The 24,277-nt window shown below is 46.5% G+C and overlaps 1 protein-coding gene across 3 annotated transcripts in view; it reads right to left on the bottom strand.

Annotated features, from left to right (window-relative positions):
• Positions 1 to 5,328: 5,328 nt before the first annotated feature.
• The window catches only part of ZDHHC14 (zinc finger DHHC-type palmitoyltransferase 14), a 272,226-nt gene continuing 253,277 nt past the window's right edge, over positions 5,329 to 24,277 (bottom strand). For 2 of the 3 annotated variants that reach the window (XM_047732878.1, XM_047732880.1), the window contains exon 9: positions 5,329 to 10,670. In XM_047732878.1, the coding sequence (XP_047588834.1) occupies positions 10,272 to 10,670 (399 nt within the window). In that variant the 3' untranslated portion in view covers positions 5,329 to 10,271. The remainder of the gene's footprint in view (positions 10,671 to 24,277) is intronic. The other variant, XM_047732879.1, reaches the window with a different exon arrangement.

The following is a 24,277-nucleotide window of genomic DNA, read 5'->3' as shown; positions in this document are numbered from 1 at the left end:
GACTGGGTTTGTATTATGAAGTCCCTAGCTTGGATCCCGTATAAGACAGAAGGAGAAGTGAAGGGGTGTCTTTGTGAAGGGGAGGGGGCACATGGAGAGTTCCAAACCAGTGTAAAAGGAGAACTCAAGGTGGTTCTGAGCTTCCTGAAAGGGTCACATTTTCAGTTACCTTCTATCATGCTCTTGGGTTAGATTTTACGGCAGAAAGTTAATTTTTATCCAGATCTTGGGCAGATGCCTATGGAAGGCAAGGCACCCGAAGATTTCAGTAAGATAACAGAGCATCAGTTCACAGGGCCCTCCTATGACCTCAACACAGCTGGTCTGAAGCTGTTACTTAGGGACACGGAGAACCCTATTTGATATTTCCATGAGAACAGTGGGTTTGGAATAATCCTTGGTGGCTTCTGAATCCATCTGTTCGCATTATCCCAAGAAATTGTGTTTTCTGGTGCAGCTTCCAGACTGACCTAACTAATTAAATTTCAATACTCAGGCTAGATTTCAATCAGAAAACAGGTGCCACCAACAGATGTTTGCTGACCAAATTTCTCAAAAAAGGACACTAAGAAGAAGCCTTGCATAGAGTCTTCACCTCCGTACATTTCCAGAGTATTGACTAGGTTTCAAGGAAACATTTTGAAAAGGCTTTACAAAATAATCACTGTTTTTTTCACACAATGATCAATGTCAGCTAGGCATGCCTCAAGACAGAATGCGTGCTTTGATTCAGGGTATTAACAAACAAACAAAAAAATAAATTCTCAATCTCCAGTGAGCTCTCCACGTTTGGTCAAGTTGGATCCAGCTGTGGAATCATCTAGAATTTCTGCTGGGGAATCATCTCAGCTGACGTTCCTGAAGGCTCTAAATATAAAGGAAAAGCTTGTTTCTAAGAGGTACGTTAAATGCGTTATAAGGGGTTTCACTATTTTGAATCTCTGGAAATAGAAAATGTAAGGCTTCCTTTCCACTGTTTTGTTTGTCCCTAGTACAGATTTTAAAAATCTGAGGTCCATGTGTTTCTTAGATGGATTTACTCTTTGTTGGTGGGGTAAAAATAAAAGCAAGGGGTGGTCTACTCTCGAGGGGGCCTGGGGGTCCCCGGGTCAGAGCGCCAGCCTCAGGACTCAGAACTTAGAGAACTTTGGGGAATTTAGAGCCCAGGTTTGTTGCTTGCATTATTTCAGGTCAGTTACGGATTATTTTGCAACTGACCTAGGTTCTAAATATCATTTAAGATGTTCGCTTCCATGAGAAAATACATTCTAAATTCCATGCCAATTTCTGGAATACAATCCATCAGTGAAAAGTATAGAAAATATATCTCTATATAAAAAGTAGTGTGTATGAACATGTAAGAGTCTAATATATTCGAGTGTATGGTATATGCCTTCATACGTGAGTATATGCCATCGCTCATTTCTTTCTCCGTTCTGCATTACAGTCAGCCTTGTTTGTGACATAAGAGGGAGCTACTACCATCCCTTTGTCAGTCATCTGGCATCTCATCAAACCGTTGGCTCTGCGGATGCTTGTCTGGAGCCCAGACACGGATGTTAGCATCAGCGCCGTGATGTGTACGCACGGTGCAAAAATGGGATTTTAGCAAAGCGGCATATGAATGTTTATTTTATGTCTTATTTCAAGGCCTCTTTTATTAAATATCTGTAGTCCAGAAATAAATAATTACAATATATGAGTATACGGTGTACGCATTCTATGATATGGGAAGCAAGACACATTTTTCAGGGACTAACCCTGTGTCATGCAGCCAACAATGCTTGTCAATGAAACTGGTTAATAGATTTTTATTAAACAAAATTTTTTAAAGCATGCAGTCCCCAAATAATCTAAGTTACCTTACTATTGATCACAAATTATATATTTAGAAGATTAACTATTTTTTAAGATTTTATTTATTTGAAAGAGAGAGCAGAGAGAGAGATGGAGCACAGGGGGGAGGGGCAGAGGTAGAAGGAGAAGCAGACTCCTTGCTGAACGGGGATCCTGATGCGGGACTCGATCCCAGCACTCTGGGATCATGACCTGAGCTGAAGGCAGACGCTTAATCAACTGAGCCACCCAGGCACCCCAAAGTTAACTTTTTTTCTATTGGAATTTTATAAAATGATGATTGATGACCGCAATTTTATCCCAAAGTAGAATATACGCCACAGGGAATGGAAGGGAAGCCTCAGGTGGGCTTGTGGAGGGAGCACAGATGTTCTGGGTCTGAGGAGCAGACCAAGACTGCCCCCACTCAGGCTCCCTCCACACAGCGCCTTGCATCTCAACAACCACATTTCCTTACAATGGACACCAAAGGGGTTAAAAGAGAAGATGGCTCGGCTTTCTGCTGAGGCTGTGAGGTCTAAGGATGGGGTCCCCTTAGAAGTTTGGGTCTCTGTTTCTTGAACTGTTGTCACTGTACCCTCCTCACCTGAACCCCCGTCTTCCTGAGCATTTGAGGATTCCGTGCCCGAGTGAATTGTCCTGCCTGGCACACCCCCATGTTTTCTGGGGAGAGAGAACCTTTGCATGAGAATGTGAGTAACAGGTATTCTAGAAAGAGCATCGAATGTGTGACAGACATGTTTTGGATGTGCTGGTGGTGTAATCTTGTAAATATACTAAAAAACCACTGAGTCGTACATTTTAAAAGGGTGAACTTATGGTAAACTTATGGTATGTGAATTATACCTCAATTTAAGAAAATACCTGACAGGTCAATTTAAGAATTCTGAGGAAAGCAGTCCCTCGGCCTGTCAGAGAGCTTATGGAAGTGTCGGCCCTTGAGCAAGGCCTTGAAAGCTAGGAAGGACTATGGGGAGAGTCAGGAAGAGCAGAGGGAAGATGGGGAGGGTGGGAAGTGCATGACTCCTACCAGAAGGTGAGGAGGCCAGATGGTCAGAGAGGGGAGCACAGGAAGAAAGGGACAGAGGACAGAAATACTAGTTGAGGCCAGAGAATAGAGGCTTTGGTGTTGGTTTAAGCAGCATATGGGCAAGAAAAAGCCTTTGACGGTCTCCTGCCTAGGGTCTGACATGCACCTAGCATGGTTGGGGAAGACCAATTTGTCTGGGTTACATGGGATGGATAGGCTTAGGCAAAGCTTTGGAAGGAGACTTTTTTTTTTTTTTTTAATGTGTTTTCACATAGTCTGTTTTTTTTTGTTTTTTTTTTTAATTTGAAACAGAGAGAGAGAGATCAGAAGTATGCAGAGAGGCAGGCATAGAGAGAGAGGAGGAAGCAGGCTCCCCACTGAGCAGAGAGCCCGATGCAGGCCTCGATCCCAGGACCCTGAGATCATGACCTGAGCCGAAGGCAGAGGCTTAACCCACTGAGCCACCCAGGCGCCCGGAAGGAGACTTCTTGGAGCCACCATAACACTCTGAGGAAGACAGTGAAGACAGCAATCCAGTAGAAAAGAAGGACAGATCTGATGGATATTATAAAGCAAGACTAGAAGGGATTGGACACCTGACTGGATATGGAGAGTAATGAAGAGTCAAAGACCATTCCAGAATATTCAGCCTAGGACTCTACTAGGGAAGCAGCAACTAAAATAAGGACTGGTTTTGGGGAAAAGATGTGGAATTCAATTTTAGGTATTCTGAGTTTAGGGTGATGATGGAACATCTAAGTGGACACTGAGCCAAGAGTAGCATGTGCATCAGAAGCCATTCATAAACAGGTAAGGAAACTAGGTGCAGAGGCTCTACCCATCACCCAAGTGTTGGAGAGCTAGTTTCCAGCAAGCCAGAGCCAGAATCCTGTCTGAAAACTTTCTCCTCCTAGACAGCTGGTTCAGATGTGGGCTGGCACTGGGGAGGGAGGTGATCCAGGAGATAGAGAGGCTGGAGTTCACTATAGAGGAAGGACGAGAAGGCATTGGGAGTGGAAAAGTCTCTGCAGGGGAGGAGAGCCAGGAGAGTGAAGGGCAGAGGGTGTGTCCTTATTTAGGGGGGTGTGAGAAGGAAGCAGAATGCAAGGAGGTGCCAACTGGAACAACAATGTCACTGAGCCAGAGGGTGGAAGCACAGTGGTGAAGCACAGAGAGTTTGCCTGAGAAGGAGCCTCGAGGCCATCCAACCGCAGCTTGCCTTCCATGCCCCCATGGTCCACCCAGGCAGCACCATGGTGCCAGATGCTTCCGAGATGCGAAAGAGAAGGTAGACCAATGCTGCTGGATTTGGCCATTGGAGACCTTGGAGCGCCAGTCTCATGAGTGTGGCATGAGGGAATGCCAGGGATGAAGGTCAAGGAAGAGGATTTTTTTGTTTTTGTTTTTCCTTTTTTTTTAATGAAGAAAAGCGTGGTGACCTAGAAAGAGCAACGAATGAAAAGAGAGAAACTGAAGATGCAAGAGAAAGGGCTGGATCCTAGAGGTCATGGAACAGCCTAGGTCAAGCCTACTTTAGTAAATAGAAACTCTCTCCAAAGAGAGAAAAAGTGGGTGAAGACAAAGCTTTTCTGGTGGAGCGGAGAATGGATGAACTCAACTAGCAGGTCTCTTTTTCAGTAAGGAGGAGATGAGGTTATCCATTGTGATGATCTAGTAAATACTCATTTTGTCCTTCTTCCTTACAGAACTTGACATTATTTGGGGCAATAATGTGTCCAGCTAACACACCATAATTCCTGCCTCTTTTGTGCTCAGGGGTTGTTATGTGACTTGACATTGGCAATGGAGAAATCTGAGTAAGATTTGGGAATGGCTCTCTGAAGGGAGCGTTCTTAAGTGTCTTGTACCCATTTTGCTCTTTCCCTTTGTTTCCTTCCTGGAATATGGCTTTCATGGCTGGAGCTGCAGGAGCTATCTTGTGGCCATGAAGTGAGCCTGAGGATGAAAGTCAATGCTAAGAATGGCAGAACAGAAAGAAAGGGTTCAGGACACTGATGACATTATGGAGCCATCACTGACTCTGGATTGCCTACCGCTGGACTTACTTTGCATGACAGAAAACTCATCTCTTTGTTAAGCCACTGTTACTCGGAGATTTTGTTACTAGTAGCCAAACACAATTCTTATCTGGCAAAGTTAAAGGCTGGGGTGTGTGTGTGTGTTAGAAGGCGGAACACAGAGCAAGAAGATTATGGGGTTTGAAGTTCTTAGTTGCTCTAAAGTCACTTGCGAATTTAAAAAAGTTGAGAATCACAGCTGTAAGAAACCAATCTAGATATCTGTGACCAGAAAATCCAGTACTCTTCAGAGGAGTGTCTACACAGTGTGTCTACACAGTGAAAACTCACTGGATGCAAATCGATCTGATTCTTCCCTACACCTTGTTGACCTTGAAAATCTTATAAAGACTGAGGTTTACATTTGATGCCATTAGCAGTTTTTATTGAAGGAGGAAAATACTTTCTTAATTCACTTCAGGTTTAAGATAGATTCTGCAAACATTGATTAAAACATGAAAGGCACTTCAATAAGCATAAGTATCTCGGAAAACATGCAACGCTCTGTATTATAGTGTGTTCACCATTGTTCCGATTCAGGGCTTTGAATCCACTAAGAGTTTAAAAGGCCTTTTTTCCCACCCTTTCACACCAAAATGTTTGACTCATGTGAAATACCAACACAGAATGCCCTGGGTAAATAGTAAGTGAGGATGTAATCTTCCCTTTTTTTTCTTTCCTTTTCTTTTAAACTGCAGGCTAAAACCATGTCCATTCATGTAGAACCCGGGAAACATGTCTCCTTGGATAGGCCACATGGCCTCTCAGTATAACTATCCATCTTAGCATATCTAGGGCAGACAGAGAGCTATCCATTCATGTCTTCATCAGCAATACCAAGTGTCTCTTAAAAAGTCAACAGCGGGTGGAGAAAAGTCTTCGTGTTGCACAAGATGGAAGAAAAGTCTTTGTGTTTCCAGCCCATTCTGTAGGTGATTCCTGGGGTTTAGGAGATTTAGAAAATAATTCCAGTTAAGGCCATTTATCTAGTTTTGTGGCAGCTGCAAATTCAGTTGCTCCAGAAACAATCTAATCTTCAGGCTCCCAATTATTTTCCACGGCTGGATTAATGTCCTGACCACTCGTCTGAAAATCCATCCTGGCTGTATGGTGAGGACCTTACAGTGGGCAACTAGACGGAGGATTTCCCCAGTTACAAAAAGCCATGAGCATCTTTGACATTCATTTGAAAGAAAACGACTTTCAGCTTATTTAATATTTCAATAACTTATCGTTAGAAGACAGAGACGGGGGGGGGGTTGCATCTCGAGGGAACAAATGGGGGGGTGGTTTTTGAGGCAGGCACATGGAAAATGGCATACGAGGCCATACACAGAGCTCCAGGACCTGTGGAGGGGACCGGGGAATAAGACTTCATTTGAAAGGCTCTCTCCTTTGGACAAGAATATGCTTGACTCCCAGAACTTACAGATACTTAATAAAAAATGTAAACATTGATTTGACTTAGGCTCAGCTTCAAAACAGTTTAAGGCATTAATCAGAAAAGTATATTTGACATTTGTTCCCTTTAGTCTCTTTTCTTACATGATCAAGACCCGAACAGGTGAGGCAGTGGTCATGTGGACGAATGACAGACAACTCACTTCAAAACGTTCCTTAAACAATGAATGCAAGTTCCTGATGCCTTCTGGCTAACTCAAAACCACCAGCCAAGGTGGGAAAGCCCTGGGTTTCTGGTGAAGAGGCTGACTGTTTGTGGAGCTCGGGAAGGGGGCATTGAGTTGCAGTTCCCCTCTTTGGGGAGCAAGGAGGCTCTGAGACCCACAGAGGAGCCCATCAGGCTGTGCCCCTCAGAAACCAGTGATGGCGGTCCCCAGATGGCTTGGATTCCGGCATTTTCCCGGAGATGCTATTACAGCCCCGATGCCAGGGACACTTCCTGTCATTTTAGGCAAATTCATAGCCTTGCTGTTGAATCCGATAAGAAGGCCAGGCCCAAGCCCAGGTAGTGAAAAGCTAGGGGGCTTCTGAAAACCCATTTAGGTCCAGCAGAAGCATGGCTCATAAAATGGGGTGTGCCTCTTGTTTTGAATCCCAGTCAGTAATCCTAAACACAATGTGGGTGGGGGGGGATTACGGGGTCCTTGGAGGGGGCTGAGCTGAGCACAAGGGTCTTCCTTGGTGTTATTCTGGGCCAGAACGGGTATTCGGCATTTTGCTGGCACAGGCTGGGGCTATGGCATCACCCTCCCAGGCTGAACGCTGGAATGAGCATTTTTTCAAGTGGGTCAGCACAAATGCCAGCCGATTCTCCCTAGGCACGGAATGTCATGTCATCCTGCCCTTTCGGCGGGCAGGCTAGCAGCCGCCCTGACGCTCCAGCCAACATCCTCCCCAGGACCAGGGCACTCAGGCTCAATTCAGCCTCTGAGTTCCTGGGAAGCCTGCAGTGCCCAAAGCACTCCTGGGAGGAGGAAAGCAGATGAATTTTTAGACAACAAAGTGAGTGAGTGTATGTGTATGCGTGTGCATAGGTTTGATAATGGTCCAAGCTTTAATAGCACAGTAAAATATTAATCTTATTTTCATAGCCAGCATGCAATCGCTCCATAACACACCGACAGAATTTAGAAAGATCAAGGTCTATATGCAGCCACAGCTTGATGAAACCAGCCAACATTTAAAAATATATATATTTATCAATTAATGGGAAATGCAGACCCATCGCCAGAAGTCCCTTTCCTGAGATCAGGGGAAGATGGGAGCTCCCCGGATCATAGTCCTTCATTCCACAGACTCTCCCTCTTTTCTAAGCCACAGACTAAAGGGCTGTGAGTATCTCTCTGGTCTGGGGCTTTAAGAAGTTCATTGTTATAGCAAATGGGCCTATTCAAGTTAATCTCCCTGCTGGACCCCGAATGGGCTTGATAGCTTTGATTTGTTTCACTGAAATTCCCAATCCCCTTTCCGATAAATGATGTCCATGGGTACAGGAGATAAGGTTGGGGGTGTGTGGAGGATCAGTAATATATATTATGTAAGTATTGGTTATTAAAGACATGAAAGATCCTTACTTCTTGGATTTTATCATAAGGAGGTGGAAAGAGGGACCAATCCTGGGAAATCAGCAACCCCTGAATTAGATGATAGAAATGGAAAGACTCAAAAGTTCATTGTCTTCACCTTCCAGGTGAAGAAACTAGGAGTGGACCAAGCCACACAGACACTGCAGTGAGAAGTGACCCATCCTTTCCCCAGGGCCAACACTCTCCCAGGGTCTCTGGGCAGCAGATGGAAGGGGGCAGAGAGCAAAGGGTTAGGAAAGTTCTGGAAGGCACATCGTGGGGCTATTGCTTTTTGCTCCCAGGCAGTGCAGGCAAGGAGAGAATCCCTATGGGTTCGTGACCGTGAATGAGTGTGTGTGTGTGTGTGTGTGTGTGGCTGTGTAAGGAAGAGCTCTGTCCCCTTATTATAAATTCCAAGCAAGCACAAGGAGCTAGGAGGTCCGGGAGGTCAATAAAGGCTACACACCATCTGCCTTTCCTGTTTTCTATCTGTATAGACAGCATGAAAAGTTACAGTGGTTCCAAGACACCACCAAGCCAGAATTGTGGGGTTATTTTCAGCACAGGAGATTCTCCACCAACAAAGAATGGGCTTTATTCCAGATGAGACTTTAAATTGTGCTTTTCTTTTCCTTTTCTGCTTTCCTTTTCTATAAAATGGCAACTCTTTCATGGGAGAAACAGCCTTTTTCCATAAATGCAAATCGTTGGGGCAGCTGGTGTTTCACACCGTTGTGAGGAGCCCCAGCTTGATTTTGAACTTGAGTTGATTGGGTGGTTGAATTTATCGTCTGGAGAGAAGCCTGGACAGAGCCTGCTGAGTCCCCGCAGCTGCCTCCGAAGTGACTGATTCCTTAAATACAGAGCCTGCGCCCTTCTCGATGATAAATGAACGAATGAAGCAGTAATTTTCTTAATTCCACTCTGCTTCATGTCTGGGTGAGAATGATCAGCTCATGCTCGGGGCCCAGACATGAAGCCGGTTTCTCCTCATTTTCTGATACCCAAGGAGAACCTCGCACTGCCCTTTCCAAGCACTGACCTTATGGAATAGGGCGTAGTCAAGACCGCCTCACGGTGGCCTTGTCCCTGCGCGCCCTCTCCCGTCACCCGTGGATTAATCGCCCTGTGGCAATCGGTCAATGTGGAACAAATTCTGCTGAGACCATATCAGAAAGACAAAGAAAAAAAAGAGAAAAACAAAACACTGTTGGAAAGCTACCCGCTTACCTGAGAAATCATCCCGTAAATCCCCCCTCCCCCATTCCAAGATTTTACTTTTGGCTGTTTGGGGACCGTTCCTCGCTAGGAATACTTTGGTGAAACCACACTCTCCATAGGTCAGCCAGATGACTGTGTCATCATTGAAGCTGTTAAGGATAACTGTACGCAGATCCGAAATAACAGAGGACGTCATTTTATTGGCTGCCCACAGGACGTTTGGTCACACAAGGAGGTGGAGACTGTGGCAGGCGTGGTATGACACAAAGCTCGTCTAACTACCCAACAGAAGGTGAACTGATACTTGATAGGGTACAACCCGGCAGCCCCGTAGCCCGGGCGCCACCTGCCCCCGTCTAACGAAGCTCGAGAAGCTGGCGCGTGTCGGCGTTGTCCATGAGCCTTGTTGTGCTGCACTGGCTTCCCCTAAAACAGCACTTGAAAATTCACCAAATTAGAAGAAAGAAAGAAAGCAAGCAAGCAGCATTTCTGTTTGAATACCAACACCACTTGGAAACAGACGTAGCGTGGCATGCAAATCCAGATCTGGTCTTTTTTTTTTTAATCCCCTTTAGGTTTTTGTTTTTGTTTTTAAATTAACAAATGGAATGGTATGTCTAGTTCAAATATTAGTAGCATAACATGTAAGTGCAAATTCAGTCTGGCCACCAGCGTCCTCAACCTTCCCGTGTGTCTGTCCCCAGAGCAGCGGGCGGACCGCACGCAGAACAGCCATCCCGGCCGGGTCCTTTCCTCCTGGGCTCAGACCGCAGCCCCGGAGGCTGCTCCTCTCTCCCCAGGCCCACCCCTCAAATGCCAGTCGCCTGGAAATAGCCACTTCTCCATTTTCACGGTGATCAAAGCAGTCAGGGTGGGGAAGAAAATTCCACTCAACCCAAGCTGTAGGCATTCGGGCCCTGCCCTCTTCTGCCCTGGAAGGGCCATCCGTTTGCGCTCTGAGGGGTCTGGGTGCCCCAGGACCCGGAGTTGTCCTCCCCGCCTTGGAACCGGGTCACGGCCAAGCTCCCGCGGTCCGCCGCCCCTCTCCCCGGGCTGCGGTCACACGGAGCTGAGCTTCACCAGACCGCGCACCGAGTCCTCGTGCAGGGAGTCCTGGCTGGCCAGCCCCAGCACGTGCATGGTGCGGCTGTGGGCCAGGGGGCTGCCCGCCAGCATCCGCGGCGGCGAGGGCGCTTCCTCCGGGGTCAGGAACTGGTGGCCCACGTGCTCGTCTTTCAGGGGCAGGATGTCTGTGAGCGCCGCCTCGGCGGTGAGGTTGGGCATGGAGGAGGGCGGCGTGGGCTGCCCGAGGGTCAGGCTGGCGCAGGGTGTGCCCAGGCCCGGCTTCCCGGGCAGGTGCAGCTCGTCGCTGGTGAGGCTGGGCTCGCTCTGCAGCAGGGGCGTGGCCGCGGCCTGCAAAACGAATTTGGTGCTCTGAATGCACTGGTCCTGGTCGCACTGGGCAGCAGGAGGGAGCCGGCAACCAGAAGGCAGAGAGGCGATGGGCATGGGGTGGGGGGGAGGGGGCACGGGAAGGGGAAGGGCGGGATGTGAGAGAGAGAGAGAGAGAGAGAGACCCATTAGTGATGCTCAGTGAGACAAGGCAGAGAGCACGCACAGGGGCCTGGTATCAGCCAGGGACGCCCAGCACCTGCAAAACACGTGCACCGAAATAAGCCACTGGGGGGGACCCACAGGTGCCCAGGGAGTTACGTGCAGCCGAAGGCACGACGCTCCTGGCCCTTGACCCCCAGACACGACCTAATTAAGGAAAAATCCCATGGAGACAGTCACAGGCTTCACCACCTAGAGTTGTCTCTGGTGATCGGTGGCCGCTGCTTGCAGGCTGGAAACCCCTTTTACTCGATTGTTTTACAAATACAGAGGCCTGCACCCACGCTCACAGCAGCATTAGTCACAAGAGCCAAGAGGTGGAAGCAGGGTTCCGTCTGCAGATGAACAGATCCACAAAACGTGGTCTAGACGGACGACGGGCCACAGCTGAGCCGTGGACAGGAAGGAAATCCTGACACAGCCTACCACACGGATGAACCCTGAGGACATCGTGCTGAGTGAGGTAAGCCAGTCACAAGTGGGCGAATATTCCATGACAACACATGCGGTACCCAGAAGAATTAACTTCCCAATGACAGAAAGTAGAGAGAGAAGGGTGGGTGCCCAGGCCTGGGGGGAGGGAAGAGGGAGCCAGTGTGCCTGGGGACAGAGTCTTAGTTTTGAGAGACGAAGAGGCCTGGAGATGGACAGTAGCCATCTTTGTACAACCCTGTGAGTGAACTTATTGCCACCGAACCAGACACTGAAAAATGGTTAAAAGGGTAAATTTTGTGTTTTGTATATTTTTCTACAAGAAGGAAAGAAAGAAAGAAAGAGAGAGAGAGAGAGAAGCCCCTCAGGGTCTGGTCAGACTGTTGTTCACAAAGCCCCAGAATTCCCCACTGCTAAATTTCCATCCGCTTCTAGAACCCTTGAGCTTCTGTGTTTTTTTTAATCCGTGAAAGAGAATGCCAACATTTTACAAGATGTTTCCTTTTCTTCTAAGTGTTCTTACGTCATGTCACACCTCACGTCCTTTCCCTCATTTCACTCACTGGGTGAAGAAATGGTGTAAACATATTTTGAGCTGCTGGAATGTGGGACGTGGGATGTGGGACGTGGGACGTGGAGCATGGAGCCCTCCCTCGAGCGACGGAGCAGGTCTGGATCAGCCAGAAGAGGCCTCGGCGGCATTCAGAGATCTTGAACTTGAGCGTGTGCGGTCAGTCCTTCGAGAGTTTCAGGAACTGCTCTTCGACCAGGAGGAGGAAGAACGGGTCTGACTTTAGGTTCGAGCAGGAAGCGAGGCACTGCACTGTTTCTTCAGAAGTTCTTAGAACAAACACATTTCCCCCCTGAGGCTGAAGTGAACGAGTGGCTTGCTCAAGACCTTACAGATAAGAGTGAGGCTGGGTTTGGGGCTGGGTTTGCTTGACCATGAAACTCTTTCTACTACTGCACGGGACACATAGTAGGTACTTCATAAACCTTGTCTTACTATCCCCTCTTCTCCTTTTCAGAACTCCTGAGTTCCTGTAGGACCTGTCCCAGCGGTTTTGTGGTGAAGGTGGCTCACTGTCCTGCCCAGGGGACACCTAGAGCTGCCATCACTCCCCCACCTCCGTGCAGGGAACAGAAGAACCATCCCCACACACACTTTTGGCAGGAGAGAGAGTTTATAGAAATTCCGACTTACTGGGGCTTTCTTCCTTCCTTCCTCCCTCTCTTTCTTTCTCTTTCTCTCTCTCTTCCTTCCTTCCTTTCATTCTTTCTTGCTCTTCCTTTCCTTCCTTCCTTTCTTTTAAAAATTTTTTTATTTAAATTCAATTTAGTTAACACATAGCGTGTTATTAGTTTCAGAGGCAGAGCTCAGTGATTGGTCAGTTGCATGTGACACCCAGACCTCGTTACATCACGTGCCCTCCTCAGTGCCCATCACCCAGTTACCGACTCACCTCCCCTCCAGCAACCCTCAGTTTGTTTCTGTAGTGAAGGGTCTCATGGTTTGCTTCCCTGTTTTCTTATTTTATTTTTCCTTCCCTTCCTCTATGTTCATCTATTTTGTTTCTCAAATTCCACAAAGGAGTGAAATCATATGGCATTTATCTTTCTCTGACCGACTTACTTCATTTAGCCTAATACCCTCTAGGTCCATCCACATCGTTGCACATGGCAAGATTTCATTCTTTTGGATGGCTGCATAGTATTCCGTCGTGGATCTACACCGCATCTTCTCTGTCCATTCATCTGTCAGTGGACACTCGGCTTTTCTTTCATTCGCTCCAGTGTGTGCGTCCTTTGGCCAGATGGGTTTCTTTCTACAACCGCGAGGGGCAGGCCAGCCCCCAGCCCACTGAGGAGGAGGGAGAGCTGCAGTCTCTGTGAATTCACAGGCTTGCAAAGGTGAAAGACCCAATTTCAGGCAAAAATAGAGTTCTTTACCGAAGGAAAGCAAGTCTCGGGGGAGACCCTCACTCTCCATCAGCCTTCCTCCCGGTCCAGGGAGCTCAGGAACACTGAGGGCCCCGGGCGAGGGCTGGAATCTCCTGTTCTCGTTTTCCCCATCACCACCCCGTGGTTTCTGCCACCGCAGTGCTTTCCCGTGGGCTGGTCGGGCACCGGGTTCCAGCTGCCGGCTGGGGGTGGGGTGGGCTGCTTTCTGGTGGGAGATGCTGCGCTGCGAGGCGGGGGCCGCGGGCAGGCTGGCGCCGGCAGGTGTTGCTCACGCTCTCCCGTACGGTCAGGCTGGCCCAACACACCGGCTCGGCCTTAACAGGGCAGAGGCAGAGAAGAGCAACCTTCCTGATTAAACATTCATCTTCTGGAAACCGTCCCAGGGCTTTGGATATATTGTGCTTTGCAATGAACGTTTTGTGAAAAGCACCGTTTGGTCTCCTTGATGACCAAGACAGCTGGGCTCCCTCACCGCTTCCTCCACTTTCCGGGGCGCGGGGCTCGGTGCAGCCTGGGAGCAGGCCGGCGAGCGACCCCGGGGCTGAGCTGTGCCTGGAGGCCAGGATCCTGTTCTCAAATCTTCCCTGCTGGAGCTCCCCCCATGCCTCATACCTTCTGTCTACCCAGCACCCTGGGCTCTAAGGAAAGATAAAACTGCAAATCAGACTTGCTTGTCTCTGTTGCCTGCAGAAAGACTTCCTTTTTATTGAACACTAATTGGCAAATTCTATTTTAGGGATCGGTGCAAGACTGACTCTTGCAGACTCACAGAGGATTATGTGAAAGGTCAGAGCTGGAGATTTTCAAGGTCAGGGGCACCAGGGTAAGGGGAGAGGTAGCCCCCCCTCCTGTCTCCAGCTCACTTCCCAGGTCCTTTTCCCTGGTCACTCCCCTCCAGCCATGCCCACTGCAGAGCCAGATTCCCCTGGGAGGAAGTGGTCAGTTAGTTCCTTAGACCTTGTGATCACTGGGGACGTCAGGTGGAGCTGGATGTGGTCTGGAAGGCTTTGTATGACCGACATCACTGCCGCCTCTAACAGGACCGCCTGTACCCGGAGGTGGGTTTATTCTGAAACTATGAGGCTTGAGATCAAGTCCCAGTTCCTGGCAAATTGTTTTCTTTCTCTTAAAGAGAAAGCCCCCTCCAAACCCGGGTCCACTCCTGTACACATTACAGAGCTTTCCTGTGGCCAAACTGACAATTCATTAAAACGGTAACAAATCCGTGCTCAGCCTCCTGGTCAGGACTATGAAAAACAGTGTTCCGATTACCAGAGGTAAAGCCTAAGGGCTTAGACACATGAAAAACAATTGACCCTGAACTATTGCATTAAAAAAAAGTCTAAATATAAGTGACTCAGAAATATTTTCAAAATGACTATTTTGAACCCTGGCTTGTACTAACTGACTTCAAGCCTCTCTCCTACATTGATTTCTTCAAACATTTAAAAAGATGACTATCTTTCTGAGTATAGTTATGGATATTTCTTTCATCATAGGGACTACTTTCATATTAATAATTAACCTACTCTCTGCCATGCATCCCTTCCCACCACTTTAACTTGCGGCAGTGACATCAGTGAGCACAGTTACCGGGACGATGAACCTAAGTGTCTAAATCCTGCTGACCCAAAACTTTGAAAAGAATTTGTCCCATTTGAACTGATTTTCCTTTAGACAACCAACCCCACATGGGGGCACCCAGGGACCAGGATTTGTTCTACTGGAGTTTGCCCATATAAATCTCTTATTGGCTCCACGTGACAATGGACTTTATTGGATTCCAACAAGGGACTATAATTCTCAAATTAACTTCGCATGTTTTGAACATCTCCTTCTTAGAAAAGACTCAATGATTGGGAAGCTCCTTTTTTTGGTTGTTGTTTTGTTTTTAAGGTTAGCATTCCCTCATTTTGCACAATGCCAAAGTTCCCAGGAGGATGGGTTGATAAACCTTCATGGTTGCAATTCCACTTGATAACTCGGCTGATATTTTCAAGGTCACTATGGAGGTGATCCATGAAACGATGTACTTATACCTCCTCCTTTTCACCTCTGCTTCTGATTTTTATTTGCCCATTTCTTCTTTCTTCTTCCTCTTCTTCCTTCCCTGTCTTCCTTTCCACCTCTCTCTTCTCAAAGGTCAGCCTTTCTTTTCTTATTTGTCTATTTATTTTTTATTATATTCAGCTAGCCACTGTATAGTACATAATTAGTTTTTGATGTAGTATTCAGTGATTCGTTAGTTAAGTGTAACACCCAGTGCTCATCATAGCAGGTGCCTTCCTCGATACCCATTGCCCTGTTACCCCCTCCCCACACCCTCTTCCTCTGAACCCCCGAGATTGTTTCTCGGGATCCATAGTTTCTCATGGTTCATCTCCCTCTCTGATTTCTCCTCCCTTTGGATTTCCCTCCCTTCCTCTATGGTCCTCTGTGCTATTGCTTACGTTCCACATATGAGTGAAACCATATGATAACTGTCTTTCTCTGCCTGACTTACTTTGCTTAACATAATCTCCTCCAGTTCCATCCATGTTGATGCAAATGGTGGCTATTCATCCTTTCTGATGGCTGAGTAATATTCCCTTGTGTATATGGGCCACATCTTCTTTATCCATTCATCTAATGAAGGGCATCTCAGCTCCTTCCACAGTTTGGCTATCAAGGACATTGTTGCTATGAACATTGGTGTGCACGTGCCCCTTCTTTTCACTACATCTGTATCTTTGGGGTAAATACCCAGTAGTGTCATTGCTGGGTCGTAGCGTAGCTCTATTCTTAACAATCAAATTGGCAAAGAAGAAGTCAAACTCTCCCTCTGTATGTGGAAAAACCAAAAGACTCCACCCCCAAATTACTAGAACTCATACAGCAATTCAGCAATGTGGCAGGATAAAAAATCAATGCACAGAAATCAGCTGTTTTTCTATACATTAACAATGTAACTATAGAAAGAGAAATTAAGGAATCAGTTCCGTTCACAACAGCAACAAAACCCATAAGATACAAAGGAAATAAACCTAACTAAAGAGGTAAAGGATCTATACTCTAGAAACTACAGAACACTCATGAAAGAAATTGAGGAAGAAACAAAAAGATGGAAAAATATTCCATGCTCATAGATTAGAAGAATAAACATCAAAATGTGTATCCTCCCCAGAGCAATTTATACTTACAATGCCATCACTATTAAAATACCATTGACATTTTTCAAAGAGCTGGAACAAACAAATCCTAAAATTTGTATGGAACTGAAAAAGATCCCGAATTGCCAAGGTAAGGGTGAAAAAGAAAAGCAAAGCTGGGGGCATCACGTTGCATGTCTTCAAGCTGTATTACAAAGCTGTGATCACCAAGACAGCATTGTACTGGCACAAAAACAGACACACAATGGAACAGACCAATGGAACAGACCAATGAGAGTCCAGAAATGGACTCTCAACTCCATGGTTAACTAATCCTTGACAAATCAGGAAAAAAATATCTAAAAGAAAAAAGACAGTTTCGGGGCGCCTGGGTGGCTCAGTGGGTTAAGCTGCTGCCTTCAGCTCAGGTCATGATCTCAGAGTCCTGGGATCGAGCCCCGCATCGGGCTCTCTGCTCAGCAGGGAGCCTGCTTCCTCCTCTCTCTCTGCCTGCCTCTCTGCCTGCTTGTGATCTCTCTGTCAAATAAATAAAATCTTAAAAAAAAAAAAAAGTTTCTTCAATATAAGGTTCTGGGAAAATTGGATAGCTACATACAGAAGGATGAAATTGGACCATTCTCTTACACCAGACACAAAAATAGACTCAAAAATGGATGAAAGACCTCAATGAGAGACAGGAATCCATCAAAATCCTAGAGGAGAACCCAGGCAGTAACCTCTTCGACACTGGCCACAGCAACTTCTTTCAACACATGTCTCCAAAGACAAGCGAAAATGAACTTTTGGGACTTCATCGAGATCAAAAGCTTCTGCACAGCAAAGGAAACAGTCAACAAAACTAAGAGGCAACCCAGGAATGGGAGAAGATATTTGCAAATGACAGTACAGACAAAGGGCTGATATTCAAGATCTATAAAGAATTTCTCAAACTCAATACTCAAAACTAATAACCCAGTCAAAAAATGGGCAGAAGACATGAACAGACACTTCTCCAGAAAAGCTCACCCTTCTCAAGCCACCCCCCACCTTCTCGGCTTTTCCTGAGCGGACTCCTCTCTTCAACCAGTAGGGGGCGACATCACTGCTTACTTTCTTCTCTGTAACTTGGTCCAGGGCTTAACGCTCCAGCACTAACACCAAGACGCCCTTAGGTGTCTTTTAGAGATCTAACCACTCACATAATCTTAAGAAAAACCAATCAAGCGCCTGGATACTGGGCAGTGACAGTCCATCCAGTACAAACGGGAAATTGAGAGACTCATGCTATCATTCCAAAACAACCCTTTAAAGGTTCCTATTTATCAAATATTGGGTTGAATTCTATGAAACCGCCATTCTGAAAGTAAAAAAATCAGGGACGCCTGGGTGTCTCAGTGGGTTAAGCCGCTGCCGTGGGCTCAGGTCGTGATCCCAGGGTCCTGGGATGGAGCCCTGCATGGGGCTCCTTGCTCAGCAGGGAGCCTGTTTCTCCCTCTGCCTCTGCCTGCCGCTCTGCTTATTTGTGCTCTCTATCTCTCTGTCAAATAAATAAATAAATAAATAAAAATCTTAAAAAAAAAAAAAAAAGTAAAAAAATCATCCAAATGCAGAAGACCACTGGAACAGAAACCCAATCTCTTGGAAGACTGTCTATGAAAAGACCCTCGTGCTGGCAGCAGGAGAAACAATGGGGGCATGAGCCCGGGTCCGCTGTGTTTGCTGTGTGAGTGCTGGCTGACTGACCGCCGGGACAAAGCACTGTCATTTAACGTACAAAGGAACTGATGGTTTCAGATGATCAGATGTCACACACATTGTCACTTAATGTTACGAGGTGAAAACAGTGCAGAGATAATTTACTTTCTGTTTCTGCAGATTTTCAAATAAAATTGCTCATGTTGGGATATATTTTATTTTACTCTCGCTGACTTCTTGTTTGAAATAAACCTAGCACACAGGTTCAATGCTGTTAAAAGCAAAGCTGGGAGTTTTCTAGACGGTCTTGTATACAAATGAAGGGCGAGTGAAATTATTTATGGCTTCTGCTCCAATTCTTGTCAAAAGTATTAGCACTGGGCATTGTTTATGTCTGCTTGGCCACGAAGCCATCTTCTGGGGGTCTATGAGTGCTCAATTACGGTTCCAGAAATACTCTATACTTCTAAAACACACTTAAAATGTAGGTTAGGAGGAGAGCTTCCTTCTTGTGCTGTGATTTAACATTATTGTTTAATCTTGCATAACTTCTTTTTCTTACTATTTATTTTTTTCAGATGATGCACGGAGAATTCTGCAATACTGGTTGAATAAATCACGTAAGTGCTGGGTTTAGTTTAATTAATAAAATTAACGATGAATGAAGTTGACATCATGTGTCTTGTAGACATTAAACATGTATTAATTCCAATTTTGTAGTTTACACGTTTTAGAGCTCATCATGTGTTTTCAAGTCTTAAAGATTGTCACCATCCCTGGAAAAGCACACAGGCACTTGGCTTACAGTGTCCAGAGGGTAGACTAGCCATGACCTCTGGTCTCTCGGCCCATGGACTGATTTGATCCTACCAAGGCTGTCCCTGCACCAAAGAGAACTCCGTCCCTCTGGTTCCTAGTTTCATATTCATAGGGGAGCCTTTTGCAGATGTGACAAAACTGGAGAGAGGAAGGAATGAGGTGGAGAAATAAAGACAGGAACAAACCAGTGTTTGCGCAGAACCCCCAGGAGCAAGGCCCTGAGACGGGGACGTTCACACACACTCAGCTGAACGTCTAAGGAGCTCCTCCTGCGTTCCAGGCTGTGTTATCGGCTGGGGCTGGGAGGATGGGACAGACAGGGTCTCAGTCAGTTCTAATCGCCACTGTTCACCACTCTCCCCTTTTTCCCTTCACAGTTTAGGAACTGGAGGCTCTTGGGATTAAAGGACTTGATGTCCCTGATGTCCCAGCCCCAGGGTGAGGACTGGCAAATACAAGCCCAGGGGCTGTGATGCCACACGGAGCTCTCTCTCTACCTTTCCACACTGCGCTGAGTACTGAAATCTGTCCATTTGCATTTTCCCCTCATCATCTTTCAGCTTTATCCGCTCATCCTTGATAGTGTCTAATTCGATCAAGAGACTTGATTTGACTTGGTGAGGGCAGAGTTGACAGGGGTGGGTGAGAGAAAGTCAGGAAAAGATATTACATGTTGATTTTCGAGAAAAGACTCTTCCAGCAGGAGAGACGAAATCAGTTAAGAGATGACAAACACAGGCAGCTCATGCTTTGTTAACAATGCCGATCGGCTGTTATTTCTAGGACAACTAATAAAACTGACCCACATCTCTACTATTTCAAAGTGAATTTCTACAAACCACATCATTCCTTCATAAGCACAGGGAGGGAGCCATCTGTAAGTTTTCCCCACTATCGGCAGCACACCTCCCCGCCACCCCCAGCTATCTATGGGCACCTTCAGCTTCCCCCTCCCCCTCTCCCTGTGTTTCCTTTGGTGAATTTTATGACCAGCTTGTCACCAAGCTGAAAGGCGGGGGTGGGCATCCCTGGCTCCTTGTCCCCAGCCCTCCACAGAGACTCCAGCCCTGACGGCTGCTGCCTCTTTTCTAAACCCACCTCGGCTGCCCCGAGCAGCCCCACTGCCGCAAGGCCTACTGTGAAGGTCTTCTGTTTTCCCCGTCTCCATATTAACAGGCCTCCCTCTGCACCACATGGGACCTCCTGGGCTCCATTCACCCCAAGAAAACCTGATGGTATTGCTCTCTGCAACGGCTCCCTGCCTTGTGGAGAAATCCATGCTACTTATAAGGCACGCAAGGCTCTTCACACGCTCCCTCCAACACCTGCTTTGCAGCCCACAGCCTGGTAACTCAGTTCTCCGGCTCCTGCACGGGCACACAGGGGCACCCCACTTGCACCTGTGATCTATCTGTCCATGCTCTGTGTGGTGTGTCTCTCCCACCTCTGGGTGGCTAATGCATTTTAATGAACCTCTTACTATTTGGCTCTGATGTCATCTCCTCCAGAAAGCTTTGCCTGAAACCCAAGTACCTCTGTTTGGAGTCCCACAACTGCCCGGCCTCTCGTTTGCTAGAACATTCTGCTGAAATCCTCCGTACACCCGAGTATGGATATTCTCTGAACAGAGCATGTCTTAGTTGAGTCAATTCAGCTAAGGTTTTTCAAGAAAAACGTTGTGTCAGAGCAAAATATGGCTCAAAAATCACTCCTTTTAACCCAAAGCTCTTGGAGAATTCAAGAGAAGTTGAAGGCTATGGTGATGGGTTCCAATGCTGGCTGACGGTTAAAATCACCTCTGGGGTCAATAAAATGCCAGTGGTTGCACTACCACCTGGGGATTCCGACTGAGCTGGGCTCAGGATATCAGCGTCGGGATCCTAAGGTTCACCCAGGGCTGAGGCCCACTGGGTTGTAATGACCTCGGCTGCCAGATGCAAGGGCCAGATCTGAAGAGGTTCAGCTGACACCGATTTGAAGGCTTCTGGAGTTGAATCAGCAGAAAGCAGCCGGGCTCTGTGACTCTGAGCAAGCCAGGCATCATTCTAAAGCCTCAGTTTCATGCTTTGCAAAATGGGAATGTAAGGACCTATTTAGCCAGAGCGACTCCATCTTGGTTAAAAGCCATTTTGTTGTTTGTGCAGTAAAACTTAAATTAACCCTGTCCCCCTGCCTCCGAGAAACTTACTTAGAAGCAAGTCTGGGAAACCAGTAAAATATGGTCGGCCAGTTCCTAATAACAAAGCCCAGAATACAAGGACGAGTCAGGCCAGGTGGAGACATCCAATCAGTAAAGCACACATACTGTCTCCCTAACCACCAAAGAATGTAAACTCCGCCTTTTGGGCACCAAACTTGAGCACCAATTCTGACCAGAGTGATAGGTTAGTTCAAACAACTACTATAGAGTAAACTGTAATTCAATTGGCCACCTGCGTGTGACCTAACATGACTATGCAACTTTTCTGTGTGTTACAATCTCATTGGCCACCCATGAGTGGCCAGGCTTTTGGGTCGCTCTCTTCGGAGGAGGCCATGACCGGTCAGTCTGACTTCTAATACTTAGCATAGAATAGAGGTTTGGATAACTTTCACTTTGTTTCAGTCTCGTTCCCCTGGTCAATCAGTCTGACTTCTAATACTTATCATAAAATAAAACTTCAAATAACTTTCATTTGTCTCAGTCTCGTTTCGTTTAATAACAGACCTAACAGGGAATACCTTGTAGGTTGTTGTGGGGGTTAAATGAGATGATCCCTGCAGTAATAGTATCAACACTGTCCACACTCTGCTGACTGCAGAGTGAAAACGCCCCAGCAGAGACCCCCTGACCACAGTATAATTCTGTATTAAATAAACTTGGTTCCACTTTTAGAACTGCCTGAAATGCACCTTGTTTGTTGTAGTTGTTGTTAGATTCACGTTGTGATTTAAATTCAACTTTAAAGGACTTGAAGCCAGTTTTCACATCTGTCTCATTGGGAATTGGGACCCAAGAACATTTTTTATTGATCGTGTGCTCTAATTACATCTAATAAATGAAATAAATAAATAAAAAGGAAGACGGTGGGTTGCTTGTGGACAAATCGCTCCTAGCAATGATGCACAGCTCTTGAACGGCAGAAGGTAAGTGCCTGGACGTCCACTGGGCTCTCAGCACTAGAAAACCTGCAGGGATTGGGGTTCTTTCTGCCCAAGCGCTGCTGGGCCTGATGTGTTGGCTCGGTTTGAGGTGGTCTTGGTTGGGGTGTCTGTTGGAGGCAGACGAAGCAAGTCTAAAGAAAGGCATGTCATAATCTGCCTCAAGGAATTATGGTCAGTCTTGAAATATTTAAGCTCCTTTTTCCATATTTTGACAATTTCTGGAAAACGCTTGTGTATTTCTCCTGGTTCTAACATTACCCAGAGCAGGACCTGCAGCCCATGTTGGAAGTCACTTTGGTAGGGTCCCCCAGCTCTCTCCTCTGGGGGACTTACAAGCATTTCACAACAGGTGGCAAACACAAAACACCGGTTTCCCCCTTCAGGGCTCACTTTACCCATGTTCCTTCCCTCCCACCACATTCCCTCTCCTTTCACATCTATAAATTACTCTTCCTATTTGTTATACTTTTTCAGTCCTTAACTTTCCTTCCTTTCATCTATTTCCATAATAAAACAATAATGATATGACCGAAGAGACAAGGGCAACAGATTAGGTAACTTTGTAAAATAAATTCCTAGAAAGACAAGTGCTCTCGAAACTGATGTAAGAAGAAGTAAAACATCTCAATAGCCCTGTGAAAAGTAGTAAGTGAATTCATAATCAAAAAACTATCTACAAAGAAAACTATCTACAACTACAAACTATCTACAAAGAAAAGCTCAGGACCAGAGAGCCTCACTAGTGAATTCTTTTTTTTTTTTTTTAAGATTTTATTTATTATTCATTTGACAGAGAGAAATCACAAGTAGGCAGAGAGAGAGGAGGAAGCAGGCTCCCTGCTGAGCAGAAAGCCCGATGTGGGGCTCGAACCCAGGACCTGGGATCATGACCTGAGCCGAGCCGAAGGCAGCGGCTTAACCCACTGAGCCACCCAGGCGCCCTCACTAGTGAATTCTACCAGATCTTTTAAAAGGAATTAATCCCAGTTCTTCATAAATTCTTCCAAAAAACAGAAGAGGAAGAAACACTTCTCAACTCAGTCTATGAAGCTAATATTATCCTGATCCCAACGCCAGACAAAACAAGAAAAGGAAACTGCAGACGAAAATCTTTTATGAATATAGATGTAGAAATCCTCAACAGAACACCCCGCAAACCAAAGCCAGCAACATATAAGAGGGATTATACATCACGGCTAAGTAGGATTTATCCTAGAAATTTGAGAAGTATGAGACAAATAAGGGGAATTTTTGGTATAAAGCCCAGACTGCAGCAGGGTCTTGAGTCTGGGTCAAGGTGGGTGGCAGGAGTGGGAGGGCCAAGGGTCACAGTGTTTACCCTTTTCTGGGAGGAGCTGGCTCCCTTTCCTGTGGATCGGGACTGAGAAGTTGTTCTCTGCTCTTCTGACCTGTCAAGCTGCAAAGATCAGAGATTCACAAAGAGCTTCTAGCTAAATGGGACTTCAGAGACAAATTAGCCTCAGGTCGCATTTTGCAGGTGGGGAAAACTGAGGACCACAGAAGCAGAGTGACTTGCTTAGTCAGGGGGATAACTGGTGAGAGCCAGGACTAGAGCTCTCACTCTCTGCTTCCATCAAGACTCCTTCCCTCACCTGGGTCATGTCCATTGCTGTTCAAGTTACTGAGCGTGGATGCAATTCACCTGGTTGACCTTGTCATCATGGATATCAGGGAGATGATGATAGTAATAATAATAGAGCTAATACTTACATAACACTCACCTTGTGCCAGGCAAGGTTTTAAGTGCTTAACATGCATTAACTCACCTAATCCCCATAGAAACCTTACAAAGGGTATCAATGTTCCCATTGATGTTCCCAGGAAAACACTGAGGCAGAGAGGTTAAGCAACTTGTCAAGGTCATTCACCTAGCAAGCGGCAGAAGCCTGGCTCTTTGCACAATTAATCCCCATCTCCTCTTGGAGAGAAGAAGTCAAGCCTGGTGGCTGACTGTGAAGTGCACCCCATGTCAAAGACACATCCCTGCACATTTTTAAGTCACTGCTGGGACAGCCTGGCTCAGGGACCTGTGTCCCCGACTGCACTATTTTACCAAATCTGGAGCAGACTTTACCGGGTTTTTAGATTTTGTCTCTGATAGGGAGAAGGTGGACCATAGAACTCAGCGATGTGGAATTTCTTTACTGTGGAGTCCACGGGAGTCAGGGGGAGCCACTGGTCCAGAAAGCGTATGCAGAATGTCATGTATCTGAACTTACAGTCTGCACATGTCATTAGGGTTGTGGCAAC

The sequence above is a fragment of the Lutra lutra genome, chromosome 6 (genome assembly GCF_902655055.1).
Source record: "Lutra lutra chromosome 6, mLutLut1.2, whole genome shotgun sequence".
Taxonomy (NCBI): Eukaryota; Metazoa; Chordata; class Mammalia; order Carnivora; family Mustelidae; genus Lutra; species Lutra lutra.
Note: the sequence above shows the minus strand (reverse complement) of the source record. Positions and strands in the feature narration are given on the sequence as shown.